At 32.0% G+C, this 22,616-nt stretch overlaps 1 protein-coding gene across 2 annotated transcripts in view; it reads left to right on the forward strand.

The window, feature by feature from the left end:
• LOC106460753 (metabotropic glutamate receptor-like) overlaps nucleotides 1-9,365 on the forward strand; it is a 74,930-nt gene extending 65,565 nt beyond the window's left edge. The window contains exons 4-5 of one of the 2 annotated variants that reach the window (XM_013920488.2): nucleotides 4,265-4,451; nucleotides 7,580-9,365. In XM_013920488.2, the coding sequence (XP_013775942.2) occupies nucleotides 4,265-4,451; nucleotides 7,580-7,671 (279 nt within the window). In that variant the 3' untranslated portion in view covers nucleotides 7,672-9,365. Of the gene's footprint in view, nucleotides 1-4,264; nucleotides 4,452-7,574 lie in introns of both variants that reach the window. The other variant, XM_022387529.1, reaches the window with a different exon arrangement.
• Nucleotides 9,366-22,616: the final 13,251 nt, after the last annotated feature.

The raw sequence follows: 22,616 nt of genomic DNA on the forward strand, positions 1-22,616 counted from the left end.
TACCTTTTATTACTCGTCTGGTGGTTACAAAGCGATAAGAATTCCCAGTCCGGGCACTCTATCCCCTATGTCACACCCAACTCCTTAATTTTAGAGATAGAACACTGACAAAAGTGATCACGCAGACAAATATTTCAGATCTAGTATTAGATAGCTTAAAAAATGTAGTCTCACACATGTTTAATTTACAGAAATATGTTTATTTCACATTAATCTATTCAATTCCGTGCTCTATTGAATAAAAGGGGCGGCATGGTCATTTCTATATGAAATTGTTGCGTGATTTGTGAAGCCTTACTCATATGCTTACCACCTGTGAAATATTCCATCGTCAATAAAGAATTATGTTGATATATTCGTTAACAGATATCGTATTTTATATTCTTCATCCCTTCCTTCGTTTCCTTTAGGGGGGGGGTGTACTGATTTTGACGCGTTTTCACAAACGTTTAGAATAATAGCAAAATAAAGCAGCTTTCTCTGAAGTAGAATGTACAGAAAATTCTGTCATCACAAAAAAAAAAAATTAGTCAAGTATTTAAATATTTCAGTGAACATAGAAAATGAAATACTGTAGTGTTTTATGTTTACTTATAGAAATGAATCAGGGTATTTCTCTCTAACATGAATATGTTTAAGTAAAACTAAAGAAAACTATTTGAATCTCACTCTCTTGGAATAAGCAAGAACAATATATAGTTTTGCTTTCTTTATTTGAGAAAAAAATATTTGTTTTATCTCTTTGACACACACACACACATATACATATATATATATCATCTTTGCTGATAACTATGACGAAGACAGAAAATATTTTTTGTTTTAGTTTTCTCAAATGGTTAAAAGAAAAATCTCGAGTCTTATCATTCTTTATTTTGCCTGCTTCACCAAAAAAATAGAATAATATTGATAAACAAGAAGCAATAAAGCACCATGCCTCACTTTAAAGTAATTATAAAACTTAAAAAAATGAAACAAAATTCGAACGTTTTAGAATCGTTGTATTTTCTTCAAATTTTGTGCTCAAGCTTTTTGGTTTTGCCCCCCCCACTGGCACAGCGGTATGTCTGTGGACTTACAACGCTAGAAACCTGGTTTCGATACCCGTGGTGGGCAGAGAACAGATAGCGGAAATCGAAGCCCGAATTTTAGAATACAAAGGTATCAAACTTAACGTTGAGCAACCGGGAAAAGATTTAGCTCTTAGACTGTGATCTTGTCAAAACTTGTTTATTTGTTGTTAAACGTCAAGTACACAGTTGTATGTCTGTGCTCTGCGTACCGTGGGTATCGAACCTGAGTTTTAGAGTTTTTTCAAGAACAAATATCTAACAGTTCGTAAAGGAGTTCAGAATACGTTTATTTATTAATACCTTTTTTTTTAAAGAAACTATTTGTTTGTGTTTCCGTAAAGTTACACAATGGGTTATCTGCGCTGTGTCAGCCGTGGGAATCGAGCCCATAATTTTAGCCCTGAAGCTTACCGGTCAGTCATCTGTGAAACTTTTTTATTTTGAATTAGTTAAATTTTCCTAATGAAATTTCCAATAAAATGACCTCTCTCTGTGTATTTCTATTGACGTTTTTATTTATTAGGTATATAAGTTGTTTATAATAAGCAGTCATGGTTGATTTTGTGAAATACCCTCATCCCTTCGAAGATTTTAAAAAATGGCTCGCTTTGTTGTCACTTTATAATGCTGCTTAGTATAGAGCCTTTTATCCAATGTTATAATTATCCATATACTTACAAGATTAATATGTTCATAGATTTTGAATAAGGGTTGAACTACATTCACTTATCAGGAAATGTTTCATACACGATACTACAACCCATGTTTTGTTCTACTTACACATATTGTTAACCACACAAGGTATTTTTGTAAATGTTCATATATATATATATATATATACGTTCATTAAATCAATAAACTATATTTTGTTCTTTCTCTTTTTAATATTACTAACTACTGGGCGTTACCACTCCACCCAAATGTACTGAAATGCATGGAATGTTTCCGATAAACCGCATTTTTTGCTTCAGAACGTGGTTCTAAAAATGTGACAGTATTAAGAAGTATTTGTCCACCCAACACGTTGTGATTGATAGAATTCAAATAAACCTGCATCAGATTGTCATCTTCCTCTTGAGCTCATTTGTTAAAGGTTTTCTAGTTTATTTGCCTCTTCAATCGCATGGTGCTGCCATCTCTCAACAAAATATATAAACGAACTACTTTTTAAATAATTCCAGTTAGAAATATTCTGCATTTTGTTAATTGTCTTACATTTTCTGTATTTATAGACTTTAAAACTGTCCATTATTTTAAATGCTTACACTAAAAATATGCTATGGTTTGCATTTGGCAGTGTAATAACATTATACAAATCGAGTTAATAATTAACATGTTGTTTTAAAGACAAATATATTTGAAACTTTAAACGAAGGCCATTAACATTATTTTGGGTAGCAAAAATGTTTGTGTTTGATTCGCAAATTCACGCAAAGCTTCCTGCACTAAAAAAGTTAACAGCTGCCATCATCAACTTTTGTAATACTATAAACTGCGATTTGACCTTCATTCTTATAACGCACACAAAGCCTAAGACGATAAGCGCGATTTTGCGACAATGATACGCGAAAATTGAACCCTCAAATTCACAGTCCAACATACTTCACTGTTGAGAACGAGGGATTATGAGGGATTATTAGTGCTCCATAGATTAATTTTTTTATCAAAAAGGAGTTAAATTAGCAAACATATTTCTTAAATTATTTCTAATGTCTAATATGCATGATAGTTTTTCACTTTCAATTCATGATGATTAAATTGTAACAAATATGATGTGCAATTGCGAAAATGTAAAAGTTCGTTTATCAAACTTTCATTATTCAACCTATTTGAATATTTTCAGGCTGATCAGAAACAGAAAACTTGAAAGTTAGGCCAAACAGTTTAAATCACACCTTGTTCCTGAACGTGTACTTCTTGTTTTAGGTTTGTCTTATTGTGGTCGACGAACAGATTGTCGTTTAAAAACCCTTTTGAACCTCGAATTTTCAATAACTTTCGGTTTCTTTGTGTAGCATAATATATCAAAATATATTTACTTAGATGTCAATAATTGAGAAATAATTAATAATATGTTTGTAAAATATATTTACTTTGTTATACTTTTTACACTTGACTATAGAGTAACATACTAGTATATTCACATTCATTTTGTAAGGTCGTGAAACGTTTTATAAAACTCTTTCCTACCCTGTTAAAAATTGTTTACTAGTTAATAATTATTATGCTATTTCCAAGACAAATATATTTGAAATTTTAAAGGAAGTCATTAAAATCTTCTGGGAGCAAACAGCTAGTCAACAGCGCACACCGCCAACTCTTGAGCTACTCTAATCGAACAGTATAATTTGACCGTCACTCTTATAAAGGCATCCACAGGATCAAAGTGCAGAGCGATTTTTTTTATATTTTTTTTGCAGGAACGAGAGTCGCACATGGAGTTTGCTACAAGACAGATTCACATCACTACTTATTGTAGCATGTAATTGTGTTTTGTTTCCTAATCCATAGCAAACAGAAACCAAAACTATAAACAAGACAGATTCACATCACTACTTATTGTAGCATATAATCGTCTTTTATTTCATTATCCATAGAAACAGAAACCAAGACTATAAACAAGCCATGTTCACATCACTACTTATTGTAGCATGTAATCGTCTTTTGTTTCATTATCCATAGCAAACAGAAACCAAAACTATAAACAAGACAGATTCACATCACTACTTATTGTAGCATATAATCGTCTTTTATTTCATTATCCATAGAAACAGAAACCAAAACTATAAACAAGACAGATTCACATCACTACTTATTGTAGCATGTAATCGTCTTTTGTTTCATTATCCATAGCAAACAGAAACCAAAACTATAAACAAGTTTCAGATCGTCTTATTTGGATTACATACTTTTTAATTTTTTTTTAAAGCTTTAATCGTTACGTAATATTTTTGTCTGTGGCCTGTATAATTTTTATTGAGTCAAATAGCGAGCTATGCTTTAATTGTTTTCTTGTTGAAAAGTATTTGCTTCGTGAGTGGCTCAATTTATTTTTTACATACTATGATATGAAGCACCATTTTTCGTTAAACTACAGCTCTATAACAATGACTCTTTTTTTTTTAATTTTACGTATTTGTTGTCTTACTCTATTTACAGTACATAACTCTGTTTTCCTTCTACCTTTTCAGGTTCAAATTACCACTCTGTGTGTGTCCATTTCTTTAAGCTCCTTTGTGGCGTTGTTCTGTTTATTTTCACCCAAGATTTACATCATAGTGTTTCATCCTGACAAAAATGTGCGGAAACTCACAATGAACAGCGCCACCTATAAAAAGGCTCCTACAAGTAGTACATGCGGTACAACAACCAATCATGGTAAGAATACAAATCTAGACCAGGGTTTGTGTATTTTTGCTTTTTCAAACTTCTTTCTCAGTTTGTATGAAATATAATATTGTCATAAAAGTGAATTTTATTTGTTATAGTAGGACAACAAATATTTCGCTATAGTAACAGTTTTATATATGAATTATGTTTTCGAAAAGCATAATCAATCTACCCCCCCCCCCCCAAAAAAAACAACTATAAATATAGGGAAATTCACTTCCTATACTGATAGAGTAGTTTTTTTAGAAATTTTTTTATCTGTAGTCTGTAAAAACTCCAGTATGGAACAAAAAGTTAAAATAAAAGAGAAGCTTGAAAAAATATTTTCACTAAGATATTTATTGTTAATATTATAAATATATTGATTATTTTTCACTAAAATAAAATCATAACACTATTAGAACAACTTTCTATAAATTATTTGCCACACGACACTTACTTAAATGTTTAAATTTTCTCCCAAGATCAAAGTATACTGCTCTACATGCTCTCGTACTTCGAAGTTTTATAGGCAAGTTACTGGAGAGATCAGTATTAAATTCAAGTTTTAGTAAAAGAATTGTCTTCAATACAAATATATTAAAGCTTTAGGTGAAAAAAGTATGAAAATTCTTTAAAAGTTTACCGTGTGTTTTTATATCAGAATTAGTTAATAAGGTGCTGGAAGATCTAAGAGTGGTTTAATACATTGAATTGAGTTTGGTTCCTTCTTTTTTGTGTACATATGAACAAATACGAACAGTTGATCCTGTATATATATATTAGACGAGAAGAAATAAAATAATAGAGCATTAAGTTTATCAGTTCTATATAAACAACAGAGATGATAGGTATCACAAAAAATTTAAGTTTTTTCTCTAAAATCTCCTTGAACAAAGACTTTAAAATATGACTGTTTTTCTATATCTGTTCTACATTTGAAGAAAATATGTTTAAGTTATCTTATGATTTGAATACAATAGGGAAATCATTAGCAGAAACTCCAGCTGTAAATTCATGTTTGTCTATTTTTATTGTTTAAACATAATATTATAAATTCTCGTAAATAGATGTGAGGAATGAATTCAAAAAAATTGGGAATTCGATTTGTATGCTGAGAGTTGTTGATTTTATCCATATGACTTTTTTCGTAATATGACGTGTGAAACTGCATCAACAAAATTTCATATGTGAGGTTATTAATGATAAACCTTAGAGAAAGTCATTAACAAGGTTATAGTACGGTGTACAAAAATAATAGTGATATTATCCTTAAAACTGTACAGTATGCATTCACTGAAATACATGTATGCATACATATTCCCAGCAAGGTAGCATCATAAGAACATAAAACTGGAAAAAAAAAGAGTCACTGAAATACATATACGCATACATATTCCCAGCAAGGTAACATCATAAGAACATAAAACTGGAAAAAAAAAGAGTCACTGAAGTTTCAACCCTTGAAAGGAAAAAAAAAAGACATAAAATGTCACTGTGTTCGCCCACAATCTAACATTTAGACATTGACAATTTTAACGTTACATAAAATGTTAAATGCTACTTTGTTGTTTAATTAACTTTAAAGGTAGCATACCAATAAATATGATTTGTATAATTTTATGCTTGAGTTAGATAATTTTAGTTGGCAAAAACAAAACAGTAAGTCAATGTACACCCTGAAAACTTCAGTTTTATGTCTTATAAATTTCCAAGATGGATGGTGAGTTTATTAGGTCACAGTTTTATAATTGTCTTCTGGACCACGTATCACAGAATGTTACGTGTTAAAGTATTTGATTTTATTGTTTAACAACTCACGTAAATGCTTATTACCAAGTGCCATTTTTTTAGATCACAAATTAATATTGACTATTTCTTCGTACTTATGTTCGATTTAATAATCACCACGAGCACTTGTAAGTTACATCTAGTTAAAATGTCAACACGAACATTGAACTCTTACCTTACCCATATGGACAGTTACCCACGAGTATAAACCCACAAATTCACGTGGATACACCATTTCATACTGATAAAGTAAAACTGTGGAAGACAATCAGTTATTTCTGTAAGGAAATGTAAAGTGGGGTCTCATCGACAAGGATAAATGGCAATACTAGAAATGGGACGGACAGACGGGTTAAATTGTAATTTATGCTATATGGAATGACCAAAATCCAAGATCGGATAAAGTAAAACTGTGGAAGACAATCAGTTATTTCTGTAAGGAAATGTAAAGTGGGGTCTCATCGACAAGGATAAATGACAATACTAGAAATGGGACGGACAGACGGGTTAAATTGTAATTTATGCTATATGGAATGACCAAAATCCAGGATCGGATAAACTTGAAGTATCCAAGACAATGTCTCAAGAACAATATTTAAAACATAAATAATTCATTCTAGTAACCAATAAGTGTTTTATCCAGATGAAAAGAGAATTCCATGTGACTCTTACCATTTCTTTATTAATACTGAATTCACTTTTTGTAAATCACTGCATGGATATATCAAGTTCTCAAGAAGTATTTCAAAGGTCAGGAATGTTGTTTGATAATTTTTATATTTTATTAATCTTTTTTAGAATTTGTATTAGGTATTTTAAACATTTCTAAAGACAAAACTTTTAATCGTTATTATTTTTAGAAGAAATTAACGTAGAGTTTTTCATTTCATATTTGTTGTTGACGAGAACATACCAGCAATAACTTATGGCTAAATAATAAGTTTAAACTATAACAAGATTCATTTTAACATTTAACAACCCTAACACTCTGAAAGGTTGTCATTACTAAAGGTTTCCAAATTTTGATAAATGGTGATTATATATCAGAATCGTTACTTAATTGTCATTTTGATCTCTAGAAACTTAAAGTGTATTGAATGATAATATTTAACTTTGTGAAGTTAATCTTTAAAAAAATGTTTTTTTTTAGAATTTCAAAATTTTAAGTTTCTTCATATATTGTTATACGAAAAGCCTTTCATATTTGTATTACGTTTATAAGATCAACGCCATTTAGTAACTGAGGTTTTTATTTATTTACATTTTTTGTAAAACAACTTGTTTTATTTACATGCTGGAAGACATATTTATTTTATTGCGTTTGGTTTGTGTGTTTTTGAGTCTAGGTAGTTCGGCAGAACAAGTAAAGTTGACGGTACAGACAACGCCATCTAGAGTTCCAGCAGAAAGTGATCGGGACAGCCTGACCTCTTTGTGACAATTAGATAAATAATGCGCATTGTCCAAACTCAAATAACTTTGAAGTTTGAAAAAAGTAAGAGGTCTATAAGAATATTATATACCTAATTATTTTAACAAGATTTTCAAGAAAAATACTTTACAGAAACTACTGTATATTAGACGTACTCACATATCGCCTACGGAAACACATTACATAAGGTATTAAAATGTGCTCTGCGGTTGGTGACGTTATGTTCAAGTAAAATACGAACTTTATTCATAGTGGACGCAATGGGGCTCATTATGTGACACCATAGTGTTTTGTGTTGTATTATTCGTAAATCATCTATTAGTGATTCGTGAACATTCGATGTAGTGTATGTCGTGACTTGAACACTTCTTTAAGTCTTCCTCGTGTAAAATGAAGGAATATCGAGGAAAAGTGCGTAATCTCATAACTGAAATTCAGCAGAAAGCGCTCACACTGAGGAGAACTGAAAATTAGTTGTAAGTTTTCTGTATTGCGCAGATCAGTACAATGAGTACTCATTCTCGAGTACTTCCAGGAATACTTCAATATATTCTAAGCCCAATTCGTTTAATCATGACATATTGGAGTGTGTGTTCTTTCAACTAGTGAGCATTTTTTTAAATCACGAATTTTTCGAGTACATTAGAATTAATAATATGTTCGAGATGAAATAAAATCACCTCTTGATGACATAGGCATCCGGCTTTTTGCAAATATTTTGGGGCTCGTTTGCAAAAAACCGGATGCCTGCCTCATTTTGAAGCCTAGCACTGATTAAAGTTTGATTTTAAAAAAAGGATTAATTTCTTAAACCAGACAATTATGTAGTTCTGGTTCTCCTTTTTATCAGTTCAGAAACGGGTGTTTTGATTCATAAAGGAAACTTTAGATATAGATAAGTATATACAAAAGAAATGAGAACCAAGATTCTCTGATAGTATTAAAATATAAATAATGTACATATTAAATATGTTCTGTAACTGCACCACAAAACGACATTGTGTCATTTTGCATTACTTAAAAAAGCACTGCGAATTATATATTACATTTATTATCCTCAGCAGTATTACTTGCCACTTCTATATTTAGTACGTGAAGGTGTCTTTTTGTCAAGTGTAACTGGCTTTTATTGTTAGTAGCTCTTGGTGGCACGCTATAAGAAACAGCATTGTTTCTAGTGATTACAAGTTGATCGCTTTAAGCTTAAAACTTAGGCCAAATTTTCATTAAGTTATAAAACTTTCAGTGAAGAATAGAGTATTAATAAGTGTATAAAAATAGCCATGCTTGATAAGTTAAGAGTGTGGGCCACCGTAATACCAGTAAAATATCAAAAAGTGTTATTGCTATGGTTTTAGAACTTAGAATATTAAGTGTAGTAAAAGAACAAGTGCATAATAAAAACTAGTTCGTTTGGCTTAGTTCTTGATGTAATGTTGAAGTTTTTGTGGTCTTACCAATAAACAACAACACACTCAAAAAATATCCAACCTTTCTCTTTTCACAGTACATAAGCCGACAGAAGTATATTAAACTTTTTTTTTCAAATAAACTTTCTTTAGCCCTGTTAGAAAGAAACAAAAAGTCTATATTTTGATCAAAGATTTGGTTTTACCCCTTCGCCAAGGGTTACAAGTGCTAGCGAGGAAGAAATCGTTACAGATTAAGTTATAGTCGGACCTCAGCTATGACCCATGAAATATCAGATATTAAAATAGAATAAACTTTTTAAAAGTCTTTTTTTTTAAATTAAATAAAATGTTAAGTCTTTCAAAAATTAAAATTTATGCAAACTTTTATTAAGTAATACAAAAATTTAGGGTTAATTCGTCAACTCATTTTTCAAGAGTGGAAAGAGTTAAAACGTCGCATAAGAAAAAGTTTAAGAATGAAAAAATATTTCATAGTCTTTTATTCAAAATATTTATTGACTAAAGAGAAAATTATGAAACATCTGGTGTTTTCAATTTGTAGAAAATTTTTATAAAGATCAATGTTTGATAACCGAATAAACATAAGCTATCAGTTACGTGTAAATTTTCCTTGTTCTAACAATAAAATTGACTCTCAATTCGAAAACAGTTTGCATGGAAATGCATTGATTAATTTCTCAGGTTGGGGCAATTATTACCTACAGATATAAGATTATAATGTTTTCTTTTTGGTCAATTGCTTACCCATAATAAAAAAAAATTCATTGCGCTTTTAACGAAAATAATTTAAAAAAATTATCAAATAAGTATTTTTCAATTTCATTTGTCTGTTATATAATTTTAGTTTGTTAATAAATTTTATTTATTTCAATAAGTATACGATCGATTGTTTGTTGTTAAGCATAAAGCTACACAATGGGCTATCTATGTTTTTTGCTCACTGCGAATATCAAACCTGATTTTTAATGTTGTAAGCCCTCAGACTTACTGCTGAGCCACCGAGGGGGGACTATTAAGTGATTTTACATTTGAATGTTTCATCCATTAGTAACTGAATCATTTATTAGTTATATGTATAAAACAGAAACATTTACTATCTTTATTGAAATAGATCAATATAGATAATAAATCTAAAGCATTTGCTTTACAGTGACTCATACTGCAACAACATATTATGAAAACACATGTTAAATACACATAAAATAAAATACCGTCATACGAAACAAATATCAAATGGTTGACCGATAGAGTAATAATTAACACATATCAAAAATAAAAATTAACTAATGAATGTTTTTCAGAACTAAAAAAATCTAAGACCAAAATACATCGACTTATTTAAATTTATTAATTTATATCATTTTTATTTAAAAACTGGGAGATATGTAAAATAGAAACCAAAATAACATTACTAAATACTCTGTTTGTTTATTTAATTTCGTGGAAAGCTGCTAGAGGGCTATCTGCGTTGGCCGTCCCTAATTTTGAATTGATGGCTGCTAGTCACACTTAACAAGATATCTGAAACCAAGTAAAACTGAAAATCGCCCCATTCCAGAGCTTCACCTACACCGGCCATAGGTTAACATTCATGGACATGGCCCTGAAAGTACAGGTTAAACAGAAAATAAAATAAAAAGACTACAAGCCTCAAACTAAAATAACAGTCAAGGAGGAGGTCAAAATGCACATGATCCTTCCAGGCATACACTAGACCTAAATTTCGATGATGCTCCGAATGAACGAACCACCCACCGTCAACGGCTGAAAGGGTGAGCATGAGATGCGACCCAGAGATTGCAAGTTTAGTGTAATAACCACCAGGCCATGTCAGGCCCTAATTAATCACAAGCAACAAACTCGGAAAAGATTTGTAATATTTATAATGTTAAATTCACTAAATAACATTAAAATTACAACAAAAAAATTTGAAACAGAAATACAGCATTAAACGATAGTTATAGGAATTAATTTCTATATCATATTATAAAATGTTAAACATAGAATAATATTTATCAACTTTGCAAACAACATTTATAACAAGTTTTTCAGTATTTTCTTATAGTCTTGTGAATTAGAAAAGATTGAAAATAAACATGTTTATAATCAGAATATTCTTAACTTATCGCGAAATATTATTAAAGATGTAACAATAATTAATACTTAGAACATGAGATCTGCTATAGACTTTGTTATACTAGTATGATATAAATAAGGCTGGAATAGTCTGAAATACGTTTATCCTATTACAAACTTAGTAAGATTGCTGATAATAATTGCTGTGGATTAATATTTTAAAATTATTGTGTAATATTTTACCATTTCAATGCATCGTTTATTAAATTTCCTAAAGAAATTACAGTAATTTCCTTAGATTTAAAATCCCTTCCATATATGGCACTAAAAGTTCATCTTTATAAATAATATAGATTTATGATGTTTGCCGTTAAGTATGAGCAAAGCTACATAACGGGATGTCTGCATTTTGTTCACTGCGGGTAATTCAGTTCCGAACATTGGACTTAAGAATAATATTTGGCATTACTCTGCGGTGAAAATGTGTGTTAAATGCATCTATACGTGCTACTTTGTGAAATTTAACATCCGTATTAGTTTAGGAAGAGCTTTTGAATATTTACAGTGAAAATATTTTTCAATTAACACGTACACACAAAACAAAAGACACCAGAAAATTATTTCTTCGTTCTTGACATTTATCCTCCTCTTAATTGAAATTGGTACATCAACAGCTATATTTACCGGTTACAATAAAGAACAACACAACACAGATATAGCTAAACATACCAGTGAAAACAATGATAAAGGTGGACTTATAAAGTCACTGCAGTAAAATTGTGGACCATTTTTTCCAATTATGTTTAGGATGCAAGTGGAAGTCATTTCCATATTTACAGTAAGTGACTGCCCACTTTCAACTAAAATATACCAATAGTTCCTGCTACTTATGCATATCTTAAACTTGCACAGTTTACGTCATGTGTAATCACCGAAACAGAAAAATTAGATCATGTTTAACTACTGGTATTTCAGACTAAAAAACAGTTCCTATGTCGAGAGAGAATCTTCGACATTCATATGCATTTTTAGAATTTATTGTAAAATATGGAAACACATACTTAAAAACTTGCACCATACAATTTTGACTGTAGTTAGAAAAATCAATAGCAAAATACCGAATAGAATAAATATGATTTTATATTGATCTTCACGTGTCTATAATATTAAAACATGCTATATATACATTTTCTGGGGTGAATTACTATGGTCAGAGCATGTTAATTACAATGGACATAATATATTTTATTAAGTAGCATAATTCTAGTATTAATATGCTATAGTGCCCCTTGAGCGGCTTAAAAGCTTATAACAATAAAATTCAGGATTGGATCTCTGCAGTGGGCACAGTGCAGACAGTACATTGTTTATAACTTTTCGCTGAAAACAAACATACTTACTTGCTATTTATTTAATTATTGTCATTGGAGTTTTTTTTTATATAAATATTCATACATTTATTTACTAGATAAACTGGTAACAAAGGATACAGTTGAGATTTTTGGATTTTTCATCACCTCTGAAACTGTATTACTTACTTTTAGTTTTTCATTAAAAATCAAAGCTAGTCATTAACGAATAAACCATGATTTACAAGTAGTGTATAAACAACTGTTTAATTGTTTGATCTTTACAATCGGAAAAATTGTGCGTAAATATAGAAAGAAGACAAGTTTGCTATCTCATCAAAATACATTCATTTTTATTTTTGTTATTCCAAATTATAACAATTTAATGCGGCAATAAATATTAATTAAAATACGAAAATCAAACAAACCTCTGCTTGAAAAGGAACAACAAGAACTATACATAAAAATATAAGTGATATCGAAACTTTGAATTACTAGGCATATCATATGTTTTTCAACTTGTTTTTAGTAACATAGAAACATTCAAAATTTTTCATTCAGTCTGTTTCTACGCATTTTTGGAATAAACACGTGGCTCAGAGAACCAATGTAGCTATTTTGTTCCATACGCCTTTATGTCTGTGTTCTGTATAGCAAATAACATCTACTATGCCTGAGAGGATTTTGCGGTATGTTCTGTTGAAAGGTTCAATGACTGCAACGTCCTTTGCTGGCCGATTGGATGATTCCCAAAAAAATGCTGTGAGAGAATAACCAGTCACGTGGTGACGCACTCACAAGAGAAAGAATGCGAGCTTTGTTGCATTATCAAAGTATTATTCTTTCTCAGTTCCACCTGATTATCGAAGTGTTTAATTTGACAGAGATATCCTTGAGAGAAGGAAAGCTGCTGATCGTTTTTCTTATCCACTTGTATAAGCAAGTATTCACACTGTTTGTTTGTTTCTTTGTATTATATTATAATAAAGATAGTTTTAGACTTAACATCAGATGTGTTTGTTTCTCAATGCTTAAAACTCGGTCATGTTTTCAAATCCACATTATTCCTGTATTCCGTGTTCAGTCCTGTTGATGTTAAGCACACCTATCTAAAATCAGTTAACTGTAAGTACCACAAACAGATAGGTAAAATAATTGGATCACATTTCCCCTGAGTGTTTATTGAGTGTCAATAGCAACATCATGAATTTCAGTCTTGGAATATACATTTTATTTAAAAAGTCTTAATAAATTGAATTTTATCAGTGATTATTTATTTTGTGATGCCTGAAAAATAAGTAAGTATAGTTTGACGGCCTCTCCCTAGATGCCGCTACAGTCACTACCCAGTAGCTTTAGTGGAGGTGAGATGTGTAAACTACCAGTGTACTTGATGAAGTGATATAGGTATTGTAATACAAGTATGTAAATGAATACACTTGTGTGTGTAGGTATGTTACAATGAATCATTCATGAGTGTTTTTTAAATGAATTTATATAAATGAATCAATTAAACAAAAAGTACAACAATAAAGAACAAGAAGACAACGAGGGTGTGGAGACAAAGGATCTGATCTCCGCGTTAGGAATTGGTGAATGTTATGTTAACTATAATAACTGATCAGAAAATGATTATTGGAAAATGTAGTGTACCTGCAATTTTCATTAATACCAAGAGACGGTTTTATGGAACAGGTGAGTTGGTAATACGATTTTGGCCCTCCAGTGGCATAGCGGTATGTCTGCGGACTTACAACACTAGAAACTGGGTTTCGATACTTGTGGTGAGCAGAGCACAGCTAGCCCATTGTGTAGCTTTGTGCTTAACTTCAAACAAACAAACAAAATATAATTTTACCTGGTGTTTCTAATAAAGCATAATGCAAAATATATTTTGACTTGATCAACTTGAAATATTCAGGAGTCTGTGAAATTATCAATAGTAAATGAAATTTACAGATAATGTCTTAGATATCATAGTTAATGCATATAATTGGTGTAACCAGTGTTTTATTTTATTGTGATAGGAATATTCTCAGTCATGCAGAATGAAAAATCATTAATGAGGAAACAATTTTTATAGAATATTTTCTTGATGTTGTTTCATTGCAAGATATAGTTTTAAAGTAGGAAAATGCAAACTTTAAATGAAGTATGAGGAAGCATAAAATACTACCTATGTAGTGGAGCCTTGTAACTTGCACCAGAAGGCAGCATGGGCGCAGGTATTTGGTCAGGAAGTTCTCAGATTCTCAAGGTACATGTTGTACATGCAATTAAATGTTTGAGTAAATGCAAATCCTGTAGAAATATCATTTGACCCCTACTTGGAGTTATAATTCATGGTCGTAGCGGCATCTTATTACCCACCTTTAACCTATGCACTCAGCTGAAATTTTGACCAATTATAATTTATCCTACCTTGCATTTCAAACCGGAGTTTCAATATTTAAGGTCATATTTTATCCATATTTAGCCTTTCTTTGTTTTACAAGCCATTGATTTCCTGCCCTTGCCAAAACCTTTGGCTACCACAGATCCTTCTCCTAATTATATAGCCTCGCAGCTACTGCAGGATGTCCAGGAATTTTTATTTAGTGAGGGGCCTGAAGCCATTGAACAAAGCAAGAAGACTAGTCTGATCATCACTGTAGATGAACATTTCTGGCTGCTGCATCTGATATAGGAGAGCTGGCCCTGATGCTTCCAGTAGCTGAGCAGCCTCTTTGATCACAAAAGATTAGGCTGCAGCTAAGCCTGAAGAATGTTTTATTGCTGAGTCATTGACACATTCACACTGGAAGAACCTTGCTACTAAACTTCTCAATGGCTAAAATCTATGCCACTGTTGATGCTGACCAAAAAAAGGAGGAGAGACCAACAAAGCGACAGGGTCCAGTAACTTTGTCATCACCAGCCAAAGATAATGCCAGACGTTCTCATATCTCAGAAAGGACTATTTCATCACAAAATTCAATGAGAAGGTTTTCTGGTGCTTCGTTCACCCCGAGAGGCGTTCAAGTTCCTGGAAGGAAAGGACAGGCTGGAGCCAGATAACATTCTGTCCTATATGGAAACAGCATCACTAACCACATTGAGGGCCAGGAAACCTAAAACTGGAAGATCTCATAAACCGATGCTGTGGTGATGTAGGTACTGCCAGTGAAGATACCCTGGGAACTATCCCTAAAAAGGGAAATAATGAATTACTGACTACACTACCTAAGGGGATATAAACTGATCCACATTAGAGCAAATACCCTTGCTGAAATGTCTCTGCCAGAAGATGGCTGCAGAATGGATGAAGGCTCAAGCCTTCTAAAACCAGGAGGAGAATTGGCTAAGGGCAACCTCTTCACCTCGATACGAGTAAAATGTCTCACACTTGCAGTTCAGTTTAGCCAAAATCAAGTGAGCACTGGAGAAAGCCTGGAACTGCCTACGAGCTTCAACTGCAGCCAGTTTCATAACAGCTACAGCCATAAAACTGCTGGTAGGGTCAAGGAAGGCAGAGTGATATCTCGACCATTCTCTGTGTGTAGTTGTATATAATATATATTTTCTTAATTTATTACAATTTGAAAGGTATACTGTGTATGTATATATTTATTCATTTCTTGGTTTGTAGCGATGTATCCTCAATTTTTCATGCATGTGAGCATGTATGAAGGAGCACGAATTTAATGTTTTTGTATGAATTTTTTTCATTTTTTATTTTTGCATGTTTTATATGTATACCACACTCTTACCCACTCATGCACATGAGTGTGTATAAATGAGAAGTGGTTAGGATTTTTCTATTTTTTTAACTGATTAAAGAGTTTTCTTTTTTAGTTGTCATAGATTTTAGTACAAATCACTGAAAAGGTTTCGTTTTCATTAATCTGTATGTGGATATCTCTATATATGTGTGAGTGTGTGTTTGTAAAAGTCTTCAATTCAATAGTGTTATTTTGTTCTTGCATATGTTACATTTTCATCTGTGTTGACAAAGGTTTTAATTCTGATAATATATTTTGGTTTGATGTTAAAATGTCTCGGTATTATTACATTTTTATATGAAGGTTCGTTGTAATTTCCTTTTCTATATTAAAGGATTAATGTTTTTTTCATTATTTGCTATATTTTGTGCTGTTAAGAAGGATATACTTTTCTGGTATTATTCTGTATTTTAAAAAAGGGGGTTTTAATTGTTTTATTGTGTAGTCGGTAAGAATATGTATTACATTAGACTACCCCTCCTAAAGGGGATATTGTATCTTTGTTAAAGTTTTCTTTTTCAATGTTAAAGGGTTTTGCATTTATGTAAGTGTATAGATGTGTATAGTATTTCTGTATTAATGTACTAACATGCTTTGTGTCAAAAGACATTTATGTACTATATCCTTTACAGTTGTAAAGTTTTTACATGTATACAAGTATTAAATCCTTTTAACGAAACTTTCATTATGTTTGCATATATATATATATTACTTCGTTGTTTAAAAGTACAATTTTAGTAAAAGGTTGAATTTTACATACTGTTTTCTATTTTAAATCTTGAAAATCTTTTCTTGTAATTATTTATTTATTATATCCTATAATATCTTTATTTCAAAATATAATTAAAAGTTTTCATTTAGTGTTATTATATTTTAATGTAGTTCTTCATTGAGTGGCATGTAATTTGTTTTTTCAATAAAGGAAAGTTAATGTGCTTCTTGTTCATGTTACGAGTTCTAAGTATTTTTTGTTTGTTTGTTTGTTTTAAAACTAATATTAATTGTCAGTTTGATGACAAGCCGAAAAAGGAGAAAAAAGTTTGATATGTTTCTACTTGCAGTTAGTAATACAGGGGCAGCATGGCTCAGTTGATTCAGGCTTAGAACTCGTAAAGATATGCTATTGTGTCCTTGAGTGAGACACTTTACCCCACTTGTTTCAGCCAAACCAGTTCTATGATGGGCACTAGCTGTTAGCTGGGGACTAACCTGTGATGGACTGGCATATCCCATCCATGGCGAATGTGTAGCCATTCTCATCTACTTGTTCCACTTGAAACCATAGTGCGATAGCTCCGACCCTATGTACTTTGTATAGGCATGGAAAGGATTTAACTAACTTTAGTAACATAGGAATTTTTCAAAGTTTGCGTTTAGCCTGCTTCTATGCAATTTTGGTATAAAAAACGTGGCCCAAAAACACATTGAAGTTGCCTTTATGTCTTTGTTTTTTATAGCAAATAATATATACTTTGCCTGAGGAAATCTTACAGTACATCCATGTTGAAAGGATCAACGACTGCAACGCCCTTTGTTGGCCGAGTGGATGATGCTTGTATGTAACAGTCAAAATATTGCTGTGAGAGAATAACCTGTAACGTGGTGATGCACTCACAAGAGAAAGAATAACAGCTTTGTTGCATTATCAAAGCATTTATACTTCCTCAGTTCTACTTCGTTATCAAAGTGTTTAGTTCGACAGAAGAATGCCTTGTGAAAAGGAAAGCTGTCGATTGATTCATTTGTCAAATAGACGAGATTAAATGCTGTGTTTTTCTCAACTGAGAATACCACAGCTAGAACTATCACATTAAATAGTATGTTGATCATAAAGACAATCCAAATTAAGTATTTTTGCTCCCGTCCATTCTTTAACTACCTTACATGGCCTAAACACTAAATTTAAGAAAAAATAACGTCAAAGCCAATTCTAAGATTTGAAAGGGCAGTTTTATGCAAAAGTGCTTTGCCTAAATACCAAAACAAGTTTGTCAGAACTGAAAATTAAACAACTACTAACAGACACAAGGTAAGAAAAAAGTTCATAACTAATCATTAAACATAAGTGTAAAAACGCCGACTTTATAGATATAACAATAAACGAACTGCTTTATTCTGTTCAATCAACCCTGATTTAAGTTTGTTGAAACACTTTCCTTTATAAGCAGTCTTTGATCATTATTTTCATTTGTGAATATTTTAAATTACCCAATACTTATGTGGTTCATTAAACGCATTCAATGCGTGTTTCTTAATACTGCTAAGTTTAAATTTGCATGAAAACTACTGACCAGCATGGGGTGGATTCAAGGTCAGTATATATGCCTGATGAACCAATATCTTAACCAGATTGGTCTTAAAAGAAACTGGGATAAAAATGTCAAAATTAAAATATAAACCAGTGAATGTTTTCTCATGAATAGTACTGACACTCAAATTTACCATCTTTATTGCCTCCCAGTGGCACAGCGGTATGTCTGTGGACTTGTACCGCTAGCAACTGGGTTTCGATACCTGTGGTGGGCAGAGAACAGATAGCCCTTTATGTGGCTTTATGCTTAACTACTAACAAACAAACCATCTTGGTTATGAATAAAGATGTCTAAAAATGGAAGTTGATAGTTTCATTGATGGTCTACTAAGAACTTAATATTACGATGTGCATTGTTAAAAACACTTTGAGCAGAGGATAATTTCAAATCCTCGCAAAAGCAAGCAATGAAGAGGAATTGGATTTTGTAATTAAGTTAGCAGCACCCACCATCCACACTAAGGGATTGACTGTCACTTTTATAACGCACCTACCAGTTTAAAATGCGGGGAATATTTTATGGTGTTGCACAGATTCATATTCGGTTCGCCAGCTCCAAAATTCAATAATGGAAAGACTATTGATTAACAGACTTAAACCAAGGCTGAGTGAACACAATTATGTAATTCGTTTATTACTAATTATTAAAGATCATCACAACATGCCGAAATATCAAACTCAAGCGATGCATTAAAAACAGTGTCGGACTTTTTGTACTGATAGTTTAACCTACTTTTTAACCCAGTATGTATATATATATAAGTATTGTTGTAATGGTTTCTTTCGCTGGGTTCATTTGGATTCTTAATCTATATGTAATTAAGATCGATTTACGAGAACTTGAATGCGCCACATTAAAAAAAAAGCGTCAACTTCCATAGTAATACAGATCTTGCGCAACCGCAATATCCACGGTATCTTTGTTTATAAAATGGATGTTGACGATCCCACTGTAGCATTTGATCCACGAAAAACATAGAAATACAGATCTTGCGCAACCACAATATCCACGGTATCTTTGTTTATAAAATGGATGTTGACGATCCCACTGTAGCATTTGATCCACGAAAAACCATAGAAATACAGATCTTGCGCAACCACAATATCCACGACATCTTTGTTTATAAAATGGATGTTGACGAATCTGTTCAGTTTATAGAAAGAAAATGCGGATTTAATGTCAAAGATAAGCAGATAATGGTTATCAAATCTATATTAGACAGTAGACATTTCTCTAGTCTTGCCCACAGCTCTGGCCACGGGATATGGGAAGATGAAAATTTACGCTCATTTTCTCGCTATGCATAGAGGCTATTTGTTCCAGTTCAAGGCGTTTTCATACAGGATGCACTCATGCCTTCATATATCGATTGGGGATGTGTGGAATATAAAGACTGAACTATTTGGATTAAAATGCCCACAGGAAATCGACACCGGATATTGTGATTGTGCAAAATCTAAATTTCTATAGTTTCCATTGGTCACCTGTTACGCACTGCAAATAACGCGTTTTTTGTTTTTTTCATTAGGAGCATTCAAGCTCTCTTAAATCGATCGTTGTGAAATAGAGAGCGCTGATCGATCGTAGTGAAATAGAGGGCGCTGATCGACCGTAACGAGATAGATGATGCTGAATTATTCGACTTATATGCATTTAGATGTTGATATAGTGATATAACTTTCACGTTAGGATACTTCTACAAGTTTACCAAGCAATAGGCCTAGCTTCATAAAGCTTGTCACTTACTCGCTGACTTCTCCCATACCGCTCAGTGAAATATAACCTCAAAATTAAAAGATCAAAACGGATTAATTGACCAACCAACAGAAAAACTTACTTAGACAGTCGCTCACTCATCAGTAATTCAACAATCAGAGGCATCGATAGGCGCTAGCACGCGGGGCCCGCGCCCTGATTCTATTTGACAGTGCCCTTAATCTCCAAATGGTGTCTTGAAAAATTAGAATTGAAAAACCATGATCGATATCATACTGAAACGCCGAAAATTCCCGCGCCTATAGGCCCGAGCCCCGAATCTGTTAAGCACCTAGCGACGTCAACGGTTTGCACGACATTAAATTACTGGTGTTTTTATTTCCCAGTTGCAAGAAAATTACAGATGTCACGCGCTCATCACGTCACAAAGAACAACACAAACGCCCATATCAGAATATTAAAATCATGCTTTAGCCTACAATAGTGTTTTTTTACCTTCAACTTCACGTTTCAACTTAGGAAAAAATAAAGAGAAACTTTTTTAGTTGTTCAGGAAGACTTGTCTTCAAATAACTATAAAACACCGGGTACAAAACCACAATATTCTCCTATTTTGCTTTTCAAAATCAAGATAACCCACTACAAATAACTAAGAAGTTAACCATAAACGTTACAATGGCCCTGATAAACACAGCCTGGTTTTTATAAATGTCATTAATTTTAACTTATTTGTTATTCTTTTCCTATAAAACTAGTCCCGGTTTGACGACTGAAAACCACTAATTAACTAATTCACTCTTCGTAATCAACATTAACCCATGTCTTATGTTACCTTTAAGTAATCTAAACTACCAAAAAGACACTAACCCTATGAAACATAACCTGACTTTTGTGAGGATAACTAACTTTAACTTATTTTTAATTTTGCCTCTACAAGAGGTTCTGCATAGGCGAGTAAACTATTAACTATTAATAACTAGTTATTAACTATTAACTACCTAACCCTGAGTAAAGGGCTTAAACAAGAAATAGAGTACATATTTTTTCACGATATTACTTATATTGCAAACCAAGCCTCACCTACAGGTTGAACTTATCTCTAATTATGAAAACGTATAATATAAAAGTTTAGATTTTACTACATATAAGGATTCACATGAATATCAGATATCTTCAGTACTTTTCATCCTACTTAAATAATCAACCTGAGACGGTTGCTAATGAAGGTACAGCTAATATGACTGAAGATCATTTAAACATCAAATCTGTAATTGTAATCCTAAGCATAATCAAAGTTTAATCAATTTTTTTCAACAGAGCCAAAAATGATAAACGACTTTCTACAACCTTTTTCTTATCACATTTTTGACAACTAAGTTCATATAGAAATCCCAAGAAATTTAATAATAAAAAAATAAGGATTTATCAATTGAAAAAAGCTAGTAAGAATGTAAAGACGAAAATATATAGTTAATCTCTTATGGTTTTCAGACTCTATCCATCTTATACGAGAAATAACGTCTATGTGATTATCATTCCCAAACCCGATAAAATGTGAAAAATCTTTAGTAACCAAAAACAACAAAATCCTGAAGTTGTTAGTAATGATTCAACTATTTGTTGAAATAATATTTCAACCTTAAATTAACTTACGGTGCATCGGATAACAATAAACAAATCGCAGATGATTTTAATCGAAATGTTAAAGTGAACGTTAATAATTATATAAATTATCTTTAAGTTAAGTGTAGCTTTAGGGGGCTATTCCATTTTCAATGTACTTCTAGCATGGAGTTATCATTCATACAAATCTGACTCTATGTGCTGATTGCATTGTGCCCGGAAAGCATCACCAGGTAGAACATTTCGCGAGAAAAATATGTATATATATTAAAATAATTTAAGATTATGTTGTAAAATTGGCATGTGAAGTATTAAATACTAATGCGCAGTCTATGGTAACACGTTATATACCGATGGAAACACCTAAACATTTTCATTAAGTACCACACGAAACATTAAATTATTAAACCTATTGAGAAACATAATGAATGCTTTATGTAATAAACAAAGTATGAAAACCAGTTGATTAATACGTCCTTCACTTTTGATCTGGCGTTGCTGAGCAGGTTTACAGTTTATTTGTTTGTTTCAGACATTCGTGCAATTTTGAACTGATATACAAGAGGGAAGGCAACCAGTCAACAGTACCCAATGTTAACTCTCGGGAATTTTCAAGTGATATACTAGAGGGGAGGCAACTAGTCAACAATACCCACTGTCAACTCTCGGGAATTTTGAACT

Source organism: Limulus polyphemus, unplaced genomic scaffold (genome assembly GCF_000517525.1).
Source record: "Limulus polyphemus unplaced genomic scaffold, Limulus_polyphemus-2.1.2 Scaffold829, whole genome shotgun sequence".
Classification (NCBI taxonomy): domain Eukaryota; kingdom Metazoa; phylum Arthropoda; class Merostomata; order Xiphosura; family Limulidae; genus Limulus; species Limulus polyphemus.